Below are 20009 nucleotides of genomic sequence, written 5' to 3' on the forward strand. Positions count from 1 at the left end.
ATCCGCCATTCCCCTGCACAGAGCCCTGTTTTCAACAGGAGCCCCGCTTTGTTCTGGAAAATCAGACTGTGGTGCAGGAAATTCCTTGTGGGACATGTGGATTTTCAGTGTTCTGCTTGTAGAAACTTAAGACTCAAACCACTTCTGTACAAACTGAAATTTCAGGCATGGAAACTAGTACTTTCTTGGTTCTTTCTTACCTCGTTCTCTTCCGATGTGTACTGTATCTTGAGAGTGTCCATGGCCCTGATCATAGCTTGCATGGCAGTAAATATATTCTGGTAAACCAGTTTTGTGAAGCCTTTCCTGTCTTCTTCTGTGTAACCTGATCCATGAATAATCCTCATTTGTTTGATGAAAGTACTCTTTCCACTTTCTCCGGTGCCTGCACATGGGAGAAAAAAAAGAGAGGAGAAAGAGTGTAATATTTGTAAATCCTGGTGGTTGAGAAGTTATGTGAGTTTACATCTCTACAGTAATAAAGTAAACGTTTTTTTCTGTAGAGTATGCAATGAAGCATACCTTGTCTGACCAAGCATAAAAATCATCAATAACTGTATCACTTCAGCATCATTTCTGAGTCTTCTATTTTCCATAATCTATACTGTTTTAAACAAAATATTTGTATTTCTGGGTTTGGGGATTTTTGGTAAGTGATACATAAAAATAGCTTAACATAATACATCCTATCATGTCTGATCTAAGCATCCCGTAAGCAGAAGTTACATAAAAAATTTTTTGTAAGGATGAAATTCTTCAGTGTTGAAAGTCTGCACAAAGTTTATGCACCATTTACATCTTCATAATAAAGCCTGCATTTATCCTGAGCTTAGGGAAGAATTCTATCCTTAGGCTACATAGCTTGGTTTCACATTTCTAATGAGTTTTATATCAAAGTACCGACTGAAAACGTGCTAACTGAAATTACGAAAAATGCATTCATTTATGTCAGCTACTCTTTGAAAATTAACGCTATAAAAACAAAAAATAACAGATTTTATAGTTATGTATGAACTTACATCAATCAAGTAATATTCTGCATGTACACATTGCTTTAAGTCTAGTTATAGGTTATGATAATGTATTTCCTAGCATTATTCAGGATTCAAGCCTGTTTCTCTGTTCTTTCCTATTAATATTACAACAGAAGAATGTCTGTACTGACTGATATTAAGGGTCAAACCAGCCCAATGTCATCTTCAATCAAGTTTGTAAATGGAGGCCAAGAGAAGAGTGAAAACAGGGCCAAAATATGAGATACTTCCCCACAAAACCCTCCCAGTATCCTTTGCAGTGTAGGGCTTGCTTTGCGGGATTGTCACCTATTTGGTAACCCCACTGGATCACTCAAGAACTCGACAAGCCTCCCCTTAAAGGCATGGTTTTGCACCCACAAGGTGCGTCAGCAGGGAGCTCCAGAGCTCTATCCCCCACTGCACAAAGACCTCTCTCCTTTCATCTGTTCTGAGATGGATCCTCCTACCTTCATTTCTGCGTATTGTATTCAACAAATCCCCTCATCTGCCTTCTCCACACACGTAGATCTCTATCACAGTCACCTTCAGCTGTAGCTTTTCCAGGTTTAAAAGCCCTAACCTGCCTGGTTGAGTTCTCATGGGGAAAATACACCATACCTTGATCACCCCTCTTACCCTTGCTAAAGCTATCTCAGTTCTGTTGCACCTCTGAGATACAGTGAGAAGACAAAAACTTCAAACGCTATCAAGAGCATGGCCTAAAATACGAATTTTGGAGTTGGCATCATAATGCTTTCTGTACTGGGAGTGAAACAAAGAGCATGCAACGCTATCTAGTTCTCCATCTGCATCACTTTAGATCAATCTACAATTAGCTTTATCTGCCATTTCCCTGCCCGTTCTCATGATAGCCTTCTGCAATTTTTCAGTCATCCTTACAAACGTAACACTGTATCAGCAGAAAAATTTGTTGTGTGACTGCCCAACCTCTTTCCCAGCTTTTCTATCATCTCCTGCAACTTTTCTGTTATTCAGCCTCAGAGCTACGCAACCAAACAAACCCAGTCCTATCCCTTAGAGCTTATATAAAAAGAGAGTCACAGACCACACTTTCTTGTTCTTTCCCAAGTAAAGGGTGGCACAAGGGCAAAAATACTTATATTTTTTTCTTAAAGCCCTCACTGTAATCCTTAGGAAGATGAGAAATTAAATGCATTTTGACTGATTAAAAGGATTGCCTTCACCCCTCTACTAAAACTTATTTGCTAGTAAGACGGTATGCCCATTAACAATCTTCCAGTAATTTACAGTTATTGCCACTAGATGTCAGAAAATGCATCAACAGCACAGTGAGGACAGTGATCTTTCCTTCAGCAATAACAGAAAAAGTCAGTCCTCACCTCATCATACTGTATCTCGAAAATACAGTCGGTCCCTACTTCTCCATACTGTATCTCAGTACCATAGTAGGCCATCGTATATCATTACTGAAAGATCATGCAACTACAGTGCTCCAAGCATAAACACTGATAACAAGAAAAAAACGAATCATCTGGTAAAGTGTAATATGTTATCATGTGTTATTTGTATATCATAGCCATTTTTCTGAAACACTTACAACTGTCATCAGTTCTTATTCTACTCCCTACCATAAAGGTCCAATGACCTTTCCTGTTTTGCATCCCCTCTTGAGGACTTTCCTTCAAAGTCGTAGCCGTTTTTCATTCCAGCCAATATTCTTCAACAACCCTTCTCTAGGACATTGCTAGCCCAGCTGTACTCTCCAGGCAACTGGACCTACAGCGCTCATGAGCTCAAAAGCGAAGCAACTTTTTAATCAAGCAATAAGAAATACTTTTAGTACTGATATCTGCAAAAAGAAGATTAGTGTAGCTGTTCTTTCAACAACTGTTTTGGATTTTTTCTTTTTCAGTTTTGGCATTGTATTGGTTTACTTGAGAGAGATGGAACAGAGAGATATGTTGGAATACATGGAAAACACAAGTTCCTGAAGGAATTTGTTTTAGTAAAACACTGATGTTGTATTACATATCACAGCCCTCAGATAGGCAGTCCTGGCATGCCAGCTTTAAAGAAATCAACATAAATACAATTCAAATATAATTCAGTTTAAATAAAAAAGCATGCACACAAAGAAAACAAAAACCAGACTTTTCCACTGCCAGCAGAACCCTTATTTTTGAGGGGAAAACACGCTGATTAATCCATGTTGAACTGTTGGCCTAACTTTTATACAACTCAGAATAAACAGTCCTATCACATTACAGCAGTGCCCTCTACTAATGTTTGAGTTGAAGAAAAATCACTGTGAAACTGTTAACTTTACTTTCAGGGATACATAACCACATACCAAAATTAGGCATAAACCTAAAGCAAAGGCAGTTTTGTTTTCTTTTAAGGAAAGAGAGCAAGACATTTCATCACAGAAGAAAAAGGTAGGAAAAAGTAAAGAGAGCATAAAATATAGAAGGAAAAGTCTATAGATTGCAGAGACACGGAAGAAGTCAGACATAGCACTGTATATCCACTTTTAATTTTTAAACAAAGATGCTTTGTTCCAAGAACCACACAAAGCAAAGGTAGCCTGGCAGAGATGGGGCTAGGCTTGAGGAGATCATCTGTAATCAAAGCTACAATTCTTCCCTATATGCATCAGGGTTTGGGGGGTTTTTTGGTTTTGTTGTTGTTTTTGAGGAAATTAAGGTTAGCGGGTTTTATTGCCTTACTTGATCTAATTTATATCAACCTACAGCAAAGGCAAATTGCCTATTCAAGTGAGTTAAATACATGGCTACTAAACAGAACCACCCTGTTTTACCCTTCGACCTTTCCTAACGCTGAAAACACGGTTGATTTAAATGCTTTGTGCTCCCTACCCTGACCTTAAGCAGGGCGCACAGTCTTCCTTCTGTGTTTCTCCTTGCAGCAGCTCCCCATGTGCCTCGCCACGTCTCTTGTCACAGGCGCAGAATACAGGCTCTCTGTGCAAAGCCAACAATACTCGCTCTTTGTTTCTCCATTCCCATAAGCTGTCTAACAAATCTTCAGGGTTCATTAGCTTAAAATGAAACAAGGCTATCAAAGCACATCTTGACAGAGCATCATTTCAAAGCATGTTAAAAAGTGGCAGGGCTTTCAAAAAAAAGAGTTTGAATGTGAAGTAGTCGTGCCAACATGCATACTTGTGAGATATTAAGCTAAAGATAAACTGCATTTCAGGATGGAATTGCATACATAATCAGATTTGGATTGGATATCTTTTTAATTAAAATAGTTGGAACTACACATTGGGATTTTAGTATTAGGACTTAAGATGGTGAGGCTTAAGAAAATGGAGTACACTTTACTTTTCCTGTGAGGAATAATAAAAATAGCAATAGGGTAATAAAAAGCAGGTAATCTGGAAAGTAATACAATAGAACAATAAAATATTGACATACTATATACTTTCGAGGTATATAATCACATTTGAATGCCTGTCATTAGCAAAGCATTAGAGAATGGAGGGCATTCAAGTGTGATTATAAACCTCCGAGGTATAGGAATTACCTCATTATGAGCAAGTTTAAAAGGGCTATTTTGGTGAAAAAAATCAGGCAGAGTGCATTTCTACTCCTCAGTGACATTTGTGGTAAGCACTTGTCTAGAAAATATTTAGCACATTTATATTCAGGAAATGATCTGTTGAATCATTACTGCCAAAACATGAAGTACATGTTCTACTGACTTGGTCAAGAGGTAGAACCTTTTCAAAAGGTGAGATGTAAATACACAGGCTAAGCGTAACATATTTATCCTTCTCCAGTCACATCAAGCCTTCATTTTTTTCTCTGCTTTCCACTGCTGACTGCTACATAGGTAAGTTGTTACCCACCTAAATCCGCTTTCTCAGTCAAAAGAAATATTAGAATTTAGTCGATCAATTCAAGAAATACAGCGTTACCTTTGTTGCTTTTAGCCATTGTCTCTTTCATCCTTGCCTCCTCCTTTGCCTGTCATCTTCATTGGCCAAGTCTAATGCCTCAACTCTTTAAGGAAGAAATGACAACTTACAAAAAATAAAAAATAAAATTGCTCCCTTATTCTCCCCTAAGAACTTTGTCTCTGCAAGTTAGTCATGCCAATGAACAGATTGAATGCAGCCATACCAAAACTAGGAGGCTGTAATTGGTAAGGAGAGAACAAAGCTACCCAGTTTTGCGAACACTGCCACCACCATTAAGGATGGCTCAACGACAACTTTGGCAGAGGTGGTAAAGCCTCCTGGAAACCCTGGGTCCATACTTGAGCAGCTGAACGGCACTGAGATCTGGGTTGCTCTATCACCTCCACTACTAGTTCCTCAAGTTGCAATGATACCAACAAGGACAGTATGCACGGGCCTTATGCATTCACATCCACTTCCGATACATTAATAGACATAGGCTAGTTAATAGATCAACGTTTCCTCTGCTGGTGCATGGCAGGGGGTTTCATCACTCCTGTTTGGGCAGCCTCACTAAGACGCAGCTGAGCCTCGGTCAGCGTTTGTGGTGCTGACAAAGGCTGAATTGCCGGACATTGGCACAAGCAAGCCTCCTGCTCCTAGCCAGAGCAAGAGAAATACATGTTCCCTCCCCAGTTGTCAAGCATGATAAATGGGATGAAGTCACCAACACGCCACAGGTAAAACAAATAGCTGCCTGCAACGCCCAAAGAAATTTGGGCATGCTACAGGAAAAAATGAACAAATAAAAATAAAAAGCAAGCACAGTTATCAGACATCTTAAAATCAGTGCTATGGTCTAATCCTACCTTTTCTCTTGCATACTTGAATATAATAGACCCAAATGCTGGTGCTGCATCAGTGCTTGTTACCAGTCACAAGCATAGTTTCACATCGTAAGGTCTCTTAGTCAGGAGTAAGGGACAGGGTCATAAAGATAACATTTGACGGCGTCCTCACATCTGCATCTAGTACTAAACCTCTTCCCCAGGTATCAGAGCTGTCACCAGAGAAGGCTCACTGACAGAATCAAATTTCTAGCTATAGTTGAGACTTCTCAGCTCTGGAGCCAGTACCACTTTGAAGCCTGTAGGAGCACGTACATGCTGTGCCAAGTTTCTGACTCTTTTTACAAAGAAATAAGTGACATTAACAAAAATAGCTATTTCATGGAAAAAAACAATCATGAGAATAACTATACCGGCATTTAGTAATTAAATTAAGAGCTTTGCTGCCTGCATGAAAAACTAAACTGTATTTAAAACAGGGTCTGCAGTATTTTGCAAGACAGCTCTCGAGAGCTGCTCAGCCAACAGAAGGGAACATCTTTCTGCAACCGTTGGATTTACGGTTTGATACAGAGAACCAAATGGTGCTGGTGTACAAATGAGGACATAACAAAAATGGCTTTCAAGTAAATAATCCTGACTCACAGCAAATTTTAAAGGCTAGAGCAACAGCAGCTTATGTTTGAAAATAAAAGAGGCAGAAAAAAATATAAGGAACAAAGCTCTGCTTATTTCAAGGCTGGGACTTGAAGCAGCAGAAAGCAAATTCTTTTTGGATTTATGATCAAAGAAAAATCTTTAGAGTCACTTGGTAATCTTGGAGGATTATTCTGCCTATTCTGTTACCTTGTTTCATAGAGCTACCACATTAAATGGTGAAATTAGCTTCACAATATAATGCACATAGTTACATGAAAACAAAACCACAACCGTTCCCGCTACTAAAAGGCAGACACAAGACAGTGTTTTTAACGACCTGGGAAAAAGCCAAAGCACATTTCATCTCTAAGACTCATACATAGTTAGCTATCGTTTTCCAAAAGAAATGTAACCCAAAAGTGAAGCGTTTTTTTCACTTCTTTTGTTCAATCACCTATTTGCATTCCACAGACCTTTGCCAAGCAGTATTTTAAGTGTTGTGTGCCTTTTTTGTTAACAATCCAAACAAATAATTAAGAAATAAATACATAAAAATATAAAGATATAAATTTGGAAAGAAAAAGCAAATCAGCAGCTCTTTCAGCTACTCCATTCATTTTCTGTAGGATTCAAAAGCAACTTCCAAATCTGTTACCAGGGAAACAGCTCTCATTCATTCTACAATCCCACATATTAAAAGCACATTTTGGTGACTTTCCTCCTGCTGATGACATGGAACATGATTAAGAAGAAGAGAGTTTTGCAATTTCCCAAGTTAAATTAGCACAGGGAGAAGCTCAAAACACATTCAATAATCACCATCAAAAGCTTGTACAGAAAAAAAAGATAGTTTTTTTTAAATTTATCTATGAGCTTATATGCATTTCATTGAATTCCTGCTCCTTCACTGGCCATCACCAATTTGATATCTACACAATTACATTATTTCAATGTTTTCTCTGCTACCAAGCATAAATCATGGAAGTGGCAATTTATCTGCAAACGAACCACAGCACCAAAAAAACCCCAAACCCTGAAATATATAAATAATATTTTGGAGAGGAACAATTAAATAAAGAACTCTACAACAGAAATTCCATAGGTCATTCTGGTCTTCTGTACTATAAAAGTGCAGGTTCAAAGCAGACTTGATTCCATCACATTAACTCATTCCAAACACCTTCAAAAAAAGCACATGGGCAAATTTAGTATCTAGAATCAAATGTTACATACTCTGGTTGCAATTCTCTGAGTTTTCACCAATGGAATATAGGGCTTTGTAAAATGATTCATAAGCTTAACATGCAAAGGTATTACAATGCAATGTAGCATGAAGCTGAGAGTAGAGAACAATATCAATGCTAAAAATATTATTTTTGTTAACTTTATGTAATAAACAGAAACAGAGATCACTGGGGACAATACGTAATTATCGACATGAGGGTGTTTGCATCCAGCAGCAAAGAGAAGTGGCTGGGTTCTAACAAAAGAAAAATAAAATGGTCTCTGAAATTTGTGCACTAATCCACACTGCTGTCACAAACTGCAAGACACAGCGCTTTCACACTATATAGCGATTCACAAAGAAAAAGATTTCCTATATTGCATGTGTGTTTGCATGTGTACGTGTGGGTACATATACTGTAAAACTGACAGTTATCACCTGGGCAGGTTTGAAATGGGAAACTGAAGAACTTATCAGGAAAAACTTGTCATTCAGAACACGATTAAGACATTAGCTCAGTTTCTCAGAATTATATTCATGAAATGCAAATGTATTTTGATTGTGTTGAAAAACCGCATTTAGTCATGTTTCCTTGGATAATATTTTCATATCAGTAAGATTGTTCATGTTAAGCATTTCCTATAACAAATCAAACTAAGGTATACATTTACATAAGGAGATGCTGCACAAAGCATACAACTCATTTACACAGAATTAAAGATACTAGTTTAAGAAAACCTCTGTTAATGATAGAGAACTGAAAGCAAGCTCTAGAAGACTTCTGCAACTGTGAAAAAGAAAAGTTGAATCTCCAACAAATAGAAGGCTGAGTCTGAAACTGTAATAGCTGACAGTTTTCAATGTGACAAATGTGTACAGCTTCTTATCCTATAAGGACATAATTGAAAAACTTTCAGCTCAGTTTTTTCTCCTGCATCAATGTCACTCAGTGGTATTAATCCTCTGAAGAATGCCATTATACCAAAAGCTGCCAGTGCACAACTCACTCTAGTCCTAATGGATTTGTAGAGTAATGAAAATTCCTCAGTACTCTCCGCAGCTCAGCTCTTCGCCCTCCTAAGAAAGATGGAAGCACCTGGCCCTTACTCCTCCTTCCAAACTTGACTCCACTGTGATCCAAATTCACTGGCTTAGCTGGTTCTCAGGTTTTAAACCATAACTATTACCTCACTCAGGAGCGATACCTTCATTTTAATAATCAATGTTGACGAGAGGTTACTGCTTTAGAGAAGTCACACAATAGTCTCACGTTATTCATAATTCACTTCCAGGGACTGTATCTTTCCTGAAGAACACAGGCCACTCACTTTGAACTCCAGCTGTCTACTTCAGGCCATCTCACTAGACGCACAAGCCACATCCATTAGCTGACACATCCTAAACCAGCTTTTGGCAGCTTTGGTTATGGACCAGAAGTCCCTGGTAAACTCCCTCTGCACCAAAAAAGCACCACAGCTGAAGCAGCGTTTGCCACCTAAACAGCCGTGGCAGTAACCCTGCCTTGTTGCTTACTGTAAGACAGCTGGGAAAGGCAATGATTGATTATCTGCCCCTCCAAATCCTTCCCTGCATCTAAGAAATCATGCACATGTCCTCTTTTAGATCACCAACTGACTTTAAGAGCTTACTGTTTTAATTCAAGCGCCTTTTCCAGATTAATCCATAAAGCAGTGAAAGCTGCTGCTAGCGAACAGTGAAATGTCAGTATTAGACAGCATCGACAACAGGCTGCGGCCTTGCTCAATGCTGTAGATTAGAAAGTCAGCTCTATATGCACACATTTATACAGACAAGCCTCTTCCATCAGCAGTAGTTGTTTCAGACAGCAGTCGTATGTTCCAACCACTGATTTTAAACTGGCTGCAACATACGTACAAACCGAAGACAGACTTTCCATAACATTTCCTCAATTCTCATTGCCAAGTACTTCACTGCTTTGGCTACAATTCCACTGCATATTGCAGGTGGCTGACTTCAGTACATTCGTACTGTAAGGTGGTTTCTGCTGGGATACACTCATTTACAAGTAACACATGCCTGCAAAATCCAGAAAGGTGTATTCAGGAGCCCTGGGACACTACAGAAAGATACCAGATTTGTTATCACCTCTTTAAAAACATACCTACTCGGTGATCAAATTAAGAATTGCATTAGAATTCCCAGTAAATGCTTTTCTGGAAGGCAGTACACACACACATTTGTTTTAAGCTACGATGGGCCACAAAACATGCCCAGGCATGGAGGTGTTCTTGTGTAACAGACCCCGGGACCTGCGTGTCCCTTCACAGCAAATTCACTCCGTAAAAGGCCACATCCTGCCTTTGACATACATGGCTGGCTCCTACTCACTTCAAAGGGAACTCAGTCTCACCAGTGATGGACAGGATATACACTTCAGTGTTTGTGAATATTTTAAGAAAGCGGAAGTCTGAAAATTATTCTTTGACCGAGAAACACCAGGCTAAACAGGAGGTATGGCAATATGAGAATTCATCTAGCCCTCCCCTCAGACTTTCTTATTCCTGCAGATACTGTCAAATCGAATGGTAAGAAACAAGTTTCCACCTCAAGCACACTATACCTTTGCTGACTACAATGTATCACGAAGAGATGCAAAATGGGGCAAACAATTATTAAAAAAAAAATTAGATAATACCTACACGTGAGTGTTATGTAATTTTCCGTCATTAAAGACTAGCATTGAAGGAGAAGGCTCAGTTACGCTGTATAAAATAGCTAAGAGTGCTGTTGATTAATTTCTTGTCATTCAAAAAGATTGGAATGGCCAAACTCAAAAGGCCTTTGGTTCCCATGGCAAAGTCTCCATGGCAGAGAGCTGGGTACAAGTGGGACACAGGAATCTAAGAGACACCAACAAAAACCTCTCTTTTGATGCTAAGAAAAGCAGCTTTCTTTTATCACTACATCTAAAATGAAAACAAGAAGTCAAGCAAACTACTGCTAGCAAGGATCTGCCATGCAATGATGTGATTTGAAGGAAAAAGATTTGTTCCTCCAAATGTAAAGAGAAAAAGAAAGTAAAATAACACACTGAGCAACTGATATAGGGCTGTCCCTGAGCTCACTTTCTCCCATGCCCCCCCCCGCAGTCTCTCAGACTCCCTTTCTCTTCATCCAGCCCCTATTCCTCTCCAGCCCTACCTATTTCGCATACTTTGTCTTCCTGACCTCCATCTAATCTGCTTGCCATCCCTTCTCCTTTCTTCTTCAGTTTAGCTAGTATTTTTGGAAACAAGACTTCACAAAAATCCAAGCAGGCAACAAATAAATAAATAGTAAGGCCTTAACAGATATTTCCATATTACATTCTTTTCTTCATACTCTTCATCTGTCTTCCTTATTGAGACTACATTTTTTGTATCAGTAGGTTTCTGACTCCATTTTTGTGCAATCCTTCAGGCAATAACATATTACAAATTAATACTAAACCCCAGAGACAGACTGTAGTATAAAAAAGACACCAAATAAAATTGCTATAATTACAACAAACACACTTAGAACTATGCCACGTTGCATGTTATGTAGGCCAGCTCCTTCACCCCATCAAAATCACAACATATGTGAACATCTGACAGGACATCTTTGCTGTGGCTTTATTTTATAACAGGTCCGATACACAGCAGATCATTTTCCACGATCAATTCTAATGTTGCTCTTTAACCCACAGCATCAAACAAAAATTACAGTCTCATCAGCTCATTTCCGAAGAAAATGACACTGATACACCAGTGGTCCTGATACATCTCTCTGCAGTCCCAAAATCCTGCTTCAACAGTGTTCAGTGAAATAAATGCAAAGAGACAGCTTCCTTTCCTATAATTTTCCAAGCAATCATCACCTGAGCTCTTTATAGCCTATTACATTTTACTTGGTTACTAAGAAAACAAATACTCTGTGTTCCGGTATTCCTGCAGATCATTAAAAACTGCAAACTAAAAGTTTTGGCACATACTTGAGACCAGACACCAGCTTTCCAACCTCAGCACTCACTCTCAAGCTGATCACTCTTTGAATCCCTTCCTCCACGCTGGGGATTCGGGACACTTGTTGCAAAGCCCACATGTTCTCCTTCTCCACAACCAAGGACGTTGCAGCAACATCTCACGTAAGGGCAGAAGATCTGTGAGAAGGAAACTGCCAATGTGCAAAGACACACTGCAGAAGAATCACTATAAAAATCTTTTAAAACGCACTAAATCTTTATGTAGGATGCTAGCATTCTGAAGTAAAGTAGCCTTGGTTCAGTTTAGCCTAATCCTCTAAAATTAATCCTCCTGCCCTCACTGAGGCACTAGAAGAGTTCCACTGTAACAAGTGATTCTCAAACCTTCAAACCTTGCTCTTGGGGTTTGCTCATCAAGGGTGACCTAAAGAAAAGCACAGCCATCTGGCTTGGGGCCACCCATTTCAGCTCTTTTTGGCACCAAGTAATCTCTGTGCTGTAGTGGCTGAACAGCCTGAGGCATTTGTGCATACCAGGTTCATAGATACAGTCTAGAAAAAGGAATGAGCCTTTCTTTTCTCACTTTAATATGTTTATGCTTCTTCCCATCTGCATCAGAGACTAGATGAGAAAGTGGAAGCAAGAAAACTCCCCAGCCAAAAACAACAGGTCCCACCACTCCTCTGAAAGGCAAAAAATATTGGAGGGGGGAGGAAACAGACTGTGGAGAGTCCCAGAAGAACAGAATTAGAAAAACTCTCTTTTCTGGATGGGCTACAGCTGGCTTTAGCAACAGGGAAAAGAAAAGGAAAAAAAAGAAAGAAAGAAAGAAGGAAAAAAACTCTATACTGCTGGTAGTGCTGGCAGTTACACTACAGTAGAATAATTTCCTATGCAGTATATAAAAGCTAGTCAAAAAGTGAAAAAACCACCCTATGATTAAAACAGCCATAATCTAAGAAGATTATCAATGCTGACCACTGGTTTTTTTAATTTTCAAAGATTCCTGGTATTCCTTAAAGAAAAAAATCTAAATGCCATGTTGTTAAATAGCTTAATGAATTGCAAATTAAAATAAATCTGTCATTGTTCAAGTTGAAAGTTTTACATAAGACTGAGACACACATACATGACAACAGACAGGCCTGAGCAAACTGCACATGGTAGCACAGCAATGCTTTGTCACCTTGCAGTAGTCTTGCTTGTTTCTAAGTTGTCTTTCATGATTAAAGAAACACTGAATAGTAAGAATTAAGAGAATAACATCCAGGAACTAATTGAAATTACACAATCCAAAGCTTTTTTTTTTTTGGTCTTCTTCTTCCTCTCTCACACGCTCAATGACAGTTAACTTGTGCTTTTCATGTACTAGAAGATAAAATTCATTCAGTTTCTTCTCTGATTATGTGTATTAGTTTCCAAGTATACTTCAGCTAGTGTTCCTGAGACAACTCAATGCACTAGTTTTCATCTAAAATATTTGTTCTAAATTCCTTTAAAAGGAACTTCCTTGAAAACTCAACAAATTCTTATCTTTTGACTTTAACAAATTGGAGTTTATCCTTTTAACTGTTATAACATGAGTGTAGACTACCAGAAATCATGCAACAGTACTATACTGCAAGCCGGTTTCCTGAGCCTGCCCCATCTTCCTCACAAGCACTGTTTCCTTTCTTCCCTCTCCTCAGGGAAGCAGGCTGAGCCTAAGAGCCAGCAACCTGTGTTTTCCATGGATCCCGTATCTGTTTTCCTCAGCTGACAATAAAGAAGTAGCTGTACATTAGTAAGCAAATCCCTGTGGACTACAAGAGCTTCAGAGATTGCCCAGGCCTCACATTACATTACAGCAAATCGACACTACATACCTGACAGAGCAAATGCCTATTTAAGGAGTAACAAAGTGTACATGCAGACTTGTATTTTTTCCTTCAATTAAGTTTTCCTCTTTCCCTGGATTTCTCTGTCCTCACAATAAGTAACTACCAGTTTTCAGCATGGAAACATGTTCTTGTCATCTGAACTTTCTATTTTGTTTTTATTTACTTGAAAAGTCATTTTTTATACTAAATAGAAGGAAACAGTGGCGCAGCTTCCTAATGGAAATTCTTTTACTGCTGCAGGATGTGCTCTATGATGCCAATAACAGTTTATATTCTTGCTTGTGTGTGCGCGTAATTGGAAGTGCTGTAGCAAGCTGGAACAAAAATTAAACCCAAGAAAAAGCTTGTTTACAGCATGGCAAACTCCATCAGATGGCAAGAACTCCAAGACAAGAACTTGTCTTGCTAGATTAGGTGCTACAAGGTGTTAGCAGAAGGTGTGTGTCCAGGGCAGACTCAAGTGCCAGAACAAGCTTATGAAGTTCCTCCTTTACCATAACTGAGGGCATGACAAGAGTCAACCTCTGAATTTCATCTCTTCTGCACTGTAAATAGAGTTAGCTTTGACAGCTGTTATGAAGACAACCATTTCTTATATTCAAAGACAGAACAAATTTTTTCTTTGCACTTCTTCATTACTTCTTCATTACAACACTTTGGAACTGATTTTAAGTTAATCAAAAAATCCCCGTAATTCTGAATACTTTCACTCTCAAAAATAGCAGAAGAAAAAAAACCCTATTGTTGTTAGTGTAGTTCCTGAAATCAGCCAAGAAATCCACACCTGACTGCCACAAGCTAAGGCCTGCAAAAACCAATACGACTGATGCAGGGCTTTGTTTAGGAAAACAGACGTCCTTTCCTGCACTGCCACATGACAGACTGGACAAAATTAAAAAGTACCAGTGCTCAAGGAGTCACCGCCTTAGCCTATGAAAAGGCAAGCACAGAGCGGACTGTCACAGTGCTGCTAAATCCCCAGGCTTGGACCTAGGCTACAGCAGCAACTAGCAACTTCTAAACATTTCCAAATAATTTAGAACTAACAAGACACACAAATTATTAAGCTGGCTTTCTCTTCTCCACAAGCTCAGCAACAGCAGGACCCAGGGTTCACTGCGTGGCTCACGGCTCCCTGCTCTGGCCACATTTGGAAGCTAACGCCCCCGAAAATAATGTGCATCCACTTCCTTCCCCACCCACGCCATACAACCATTTGGAACACTTGTTAACTTTATCTCCATCTTGTTTCTTGTCTTCCCTCCTCTGCAAGGTTATCCCAAAACAAAGATGGGGAGAAAAGCCTAGAAGAAATCCAGTATTAGCCAGAACCAAACACTTGCACTGAAAAATTATAATGTGATCTCCTCAGTTAGAAGATACAAATGGCAAGAACATATCAATAATTTTAACCTGGCAAAAGTTGTGCTCTACATAGCTAAAACTACAGATGCCATTATTAAAAAGGCAAAATAGAAGTGGAAGAACATGACAACCATTTTTAACTTTAACTCCTGACCACAATCATTCTGTAGTAAAAAAGCTACTTAAAAATAAAAAGGTTAAAAAAAAAAAAAAAGCAGGAAGTCTAGCTAGAAGTCAGAAGGAAACTTCACATAGGCAACAGCTAAAACACTTCATATCCATAAAGTAGGGCTAGATTTGTCATAAGAGGTCAGCTCTGTCATTCCGGCAGTGCTGGAATCTTTCTAAAACAGGGCAGAATGCAACTAAGCTGCTCACAAGGCTTCACTGCTTAGAACTTTCTGCATCCATTAAATCAACTACAAAGAGAGGAGAGAGGAGAAATGAGATCTGAAATTGGAAGTCATGCTGCACTACGTAAGAGAAGTCAAACATCACACACAGCAGCTATGAAATTCCCTTGGAGTAACAGTTAGGTCAACTCTGACTCCAAAAGATGTTTTTTATCAAGGGATCTCAACTCTGATATGCACCCCACAAGTGAAATACAAGCTACTTTGCTGGCATGAGAACAATGCCCATAGAGCTGAACTCTTGTATGTGTAGTCAGCACAGAGCCATGAAAATACGTGGAAATACCTGAACAAGCCCTGTGATACATGGGACAAACAAAAACCCAAACTACGTATGAGACAAAAAGGCTATGTGGAAGACCCATAGCACTCAGCATTCACGCACATTAAACTTTATCAAAGACCAGTTTGAGCTCCAATCTTAAACCCTAATCTATAAACATTTCTTCAGAATTCGACAAAATTTTCTCAGTTCATCTAATAACCACGTGTAGATCAGTATAGTAAGCACTCAATGAAAAAAAAGTATATATTTTCCCACTATAATTTAAGTCTGTATTTAGCAAGATCACTTTCATTTCTTTCATGGAAGAGGGAGGCTATCAGCTTCTAAAGGATCTAAGCAATTTAGCATCGTGAGTTCTTGACTTTTTATGAGATTTAGACAATTGTCTGAAGTCCCTTGCAAAAAATTTACTGTGAATTACTCTTGAGTTACCTCTAAATCACAAGCAGTCTCACACCCAGTATGATTCAATAATACATATATATCAAATTGTTTTTCTAAAATATTTTCCAATATTTTCCTTAATTAGTCTGTACTTACATTACCATTCTGTGCTGCAGAACACAAGGAGGCTAATTTGCTGTTCCCATAGTTATGCTTTCTTTCACTTCCAAAAAGAGAGAAAAACAGTTCCAACCCCCATCATGACCCCATGCAGAGAACACAAGACTCTGTTATTAGTAATTACATGTAACTTTGCAAGGACACAAACTCCAGTTTCAGAAGGAGAGTACTTAAGCATTTACAAAAGCCCAAGAACTTTATCCAATTCCTTATTAAACTGCTGATAAACAAATTTGTCATCAAGAATGTTGATCTGAAGCCAAAGCATCTGAAAATACAAAGTTGTTTTCAATAGATTTCTTCCAACTTTTGCCAGCTTATGTGCACAACTACAAGTCAGACGAACACTCCTTGCTGTATCATAACTTTCTCATACCATCCCACCATCACCTTAATTATTTTTCTTCGCCCAGAGCTTCAAAGCATTAAGTTATAATTCAAGTGAGCAAGATTTACTGAGATGGTCTTCAAATGACAAACGCAAATGCCATCTGAATTTCAGCCTTAACCTCCAATGTTGCTGCACACCAGCAATCCCCAAATCCCATTCTCAGCCAGCAGGCTTCACTTCACATCTCATTTATCTGCAGTTTTCTCTACCAGAAAAAGGCCGGTCAGGAGCCCTCCCACAATAACATCACATGTATTTGAGTAAAGAACAGACCTTCTTCTCATGAGCAGTCAAGAAAAACTCACTGGTCCTCGGTCCATCACCAAGAAGCTCAGAGGTGACCTGGTTGTTCTCCCTACTCATTGCAGATGCACAGGATTTACTGATCCTGGATGAGACTAACATCCAGTCTCACTGTCCGGCACATCAGCCCCTCACCAGTCATCTCCAGTAAGATTCAACTTTATACCCAGCCCTCCTTTCCCCATACCTCACATGCTACAGTTGAAATACCCAGATCCTTTGGGCTTCTCCCTCCTGCTGAGGGAAAAAAAAACACACAGCAGCTCCTTGGGCCTAGAAGTATGCAAACCAATATCATCAGAAAAACCATCTTGAACCAAGCATTTCCTGTGTGATATTTGGCAATAGCAAACCTCAAGCACCACCAGTGTGGTCAACAGTCTGTCCACTGGAATTCAGTGCACATGCATGCCAAAAAAAAAAAAAAAAGAAAAAAAGAAAAAAAAAATCATACTTTTCAGATTTTTCAGGTTACTTCTTCTAATTTTCAGGTTACTTCTTCCAATTCTTAAAAGAAATTACCACTGTTCTTATCCATACAGACAAGACAGCAGAAATCCCTTTCCATTTATTTTCATTTCCTAAACTTGGAATGATGTTTTTCCCTAGACAACAGCACTCACACATGTGAATGGCAAATGAATAAACACTTTCTGAGATAAGTTGTCGATATATGCATGTGCTGAACTATCACAGTATAAACATCCTAAGGTCATTCATGAATTTATTCTCTATGCTGACACAAGATATTTAAGTTATTAATGAAAGCATAACTGAAAAAACCATTTTCTGTTCAGAGGATATAATTTCAAACCACTACAATATTTAGAGAGATGTTGATTTGGGTCCAGTACATAATGTAAGAACAATTAGTTTTCTGTGTTTATTTTATTGAAAATGCATCTGTTCTGTACTCAGGAGATAAAGTACAAACTATGAGTACACAGATTTGCATATTAACAAACAGCAAAAAAGACACAGATATGTTGAAGTATAATTCACACACACAAGGAAATGCACATAGCTTGACATACATCAGTAAAAGCTATAGTCTACAAAAAAGCATGAAGTATTTTTGTGCCTAATCCCATATTAGAAGATTCATCAAGTAGCACAGTGCATGCTAACACTGTACCATGTACTAAGTCAGTACCTCAGTGAGGAAGATGTAGAAGCCACCTACATAGTTGCTAGCATCATTTCTGAAATACTTTGGTGTTTTGCTTTTCAAATATTAAACATGCCAGAAAAATCTGAAAATCAGAGACAAATCTGCATGGCTGTATGCAATTATTTACAGTCTCCTGCACTCATTCTGTGTCTTGCAGAATGCTTTATTAGTCTGTTGCACCAAGACCATGAAATAACTTTTTTCTTTATTTGTGCTATGATAATGTTAAAATGTACAAACATTTAGGGAGGAAAGGTATTCCTGGACTATGAGTTAACACCACTCATATTTGGAGCAAAATATTACAGGCCAAGTTACAAACTAATGAATGGCTGGATGACTGTAAAATAACTTAGTTGATAACTTAGTCCAGAATTGTGTGCAAATTCAAGCTTCCTAATACACAATTTTCACATTTTAACTAATATTAAAGTACTTATTAAAGTACGTTATCATTCCAATAATTTAGATTTTCCCCAAATGCAAAGTGAGGATGCTGACAGTCTACTAAATCAGTGAACAGGTGGTAGACAGCTAAAACTACTACTTCTCTGGTAAATATTTGATAAGGCAAGACAAACTCATAATATGATGTTACGCAAATGAGCTTCTCCTCTTTTACAGCATATTCCCCTGGCTGTGTATAGGTATTATGTAGAAAGAACAATAGTAAAAAATGGATTAATATACAACCTAGGTTAGTGTTAGGCATTTTACCTGAATCGAAACATGTATGTTAAGCTCACGTTTTACAAAAAAGGAAACCATAAGAGTAGGGAGTTCCTCATATAAGAAGTTTGCAAATGAACATGAAAAGTTTTATAGAGGTTAATTCTCCGTAGAAAGTTTTGTAAAACAAACTTTCCTAGAAGTTATACATTTCTGTCTAGGTTGTGCCTGGATCCAAGCAATGGAATAAATTGAAGAAATCCACGAGATATCATTCTGATCTGCTGATGGGCTGGGTCTAAATTTTTGGCAATTCAGACATGAGTTTTCCTCCAGTCACTGAGTAACAAAACACTGCATTTTGAGCTGAGGAATCCACTCCGTCAGGGATCTTTAATTTTGTGGGCCTATATCTGATATTTTTATTCTGTTTTTCAATTTCTATGTTCCCTTGGTATCCTAGGTACCACAGTATCCTGTAAGAAGAAATGATGCGACTCAACTCATATAACCAAAGGTTAAATATGTCCAAAAGGAAGTCATCGGACTCTCACATTCTGGGATGCAATAACTACATAAAGAACTAAAGCAAGAGCTTACATTCAAAGGAGATGTTGAATAGGAAAAGGAAGGCTTTGGCATACAGTAAGATATTTCTTGTCACATACAGTTTTGAACTCCAACTTCAAAGAGAAACAGGAAAGCAAATTAACAAAAAATAATTTAACTATAGGGCATGGTACTGAACACTATCCTAACTTCCACGTTAGACAAAACTATTCTAACTTCTAAGAGACAAAACAGCCTAACTTCTCTTCTGTGTTCAGATAGAAATACTGTCCTGGTTCTGAAGGTTCATTAGAGCAACATAGGTGAAAGTGACTTGCTGCAACTTTGGACTGAAAGCCTGCCAAATATTTATTTTTTTAAACCTCCTCACTCTAAGCCTTCATTTGAGTGTTCATGGAATATTTTCCACTTGTCTAAGAAATTTTCAACATATCTCCTTCTTAAACACAAGAGACGTGCATCAACAATGGAGGCACAGCTAGTCAACCCTAGGCTGCCCTGCTGGTGACCTCTCAGAGACCAGCTAGTATTTCTACATTTTTAGCCCAGGGGGATTTTTCAGTAGCTGACTTTTCTCTGGTCCTTTTCATTCTAGATCAAGGAAGGAGAGCCGGTATTCAGAAGACTGTCAGTCACTGCTTATGCCAACAGGACATGAACTTACACAAGCAGTCAGCTGACTTAAAAAAAAAAGAAAAAAACTTCAGTAGATCCTGTCTCTCTCTCTCTCTCCTGGTCAGTTTTATGCTATACTACAGTGATGTTCCCTGATACACA

The 20009-nt window shown here is 38.5% G+C and overlaps 1 protein-coding gene across 1 annotated transcript in view; it reads right to left on the reverse strand.

Moving 5' to 3' along the window:
* LOC112983253 (guanine nucleotide-binding protein subunit alpha-14) overlaps positions 1-20009 on the reverse strand; it is an 88462-nt gene that overhangs the window by 50629 nt on the left and 17824 nt on the right. The window contains exon 2 of the mRNA XM_026100244.2: positions 201-385. Coding sequence (XP_025956029.1) covers positions 201-385 — 185 coding nt within the window. The remainder of the gene's footprint in view (positions 1-200; positions 386-20009) is intronic.

This window comes from Dromaius novaehollandiae, chromosome Z, assembly GCF_036370855.1.
Source record: "Dromaius novaehollandiae isolate bDroNov1 chromosome Z, bDroNov1.hap1, whole genome shotgun sequence".
In the NCBI taxonomy this organism is placed as follows: Eukaryota; Metazoa; Chordata; class Aves; order Casuariiformes; family Dromaiidae; genus Dromaius; species Dromaius novaehollandiae.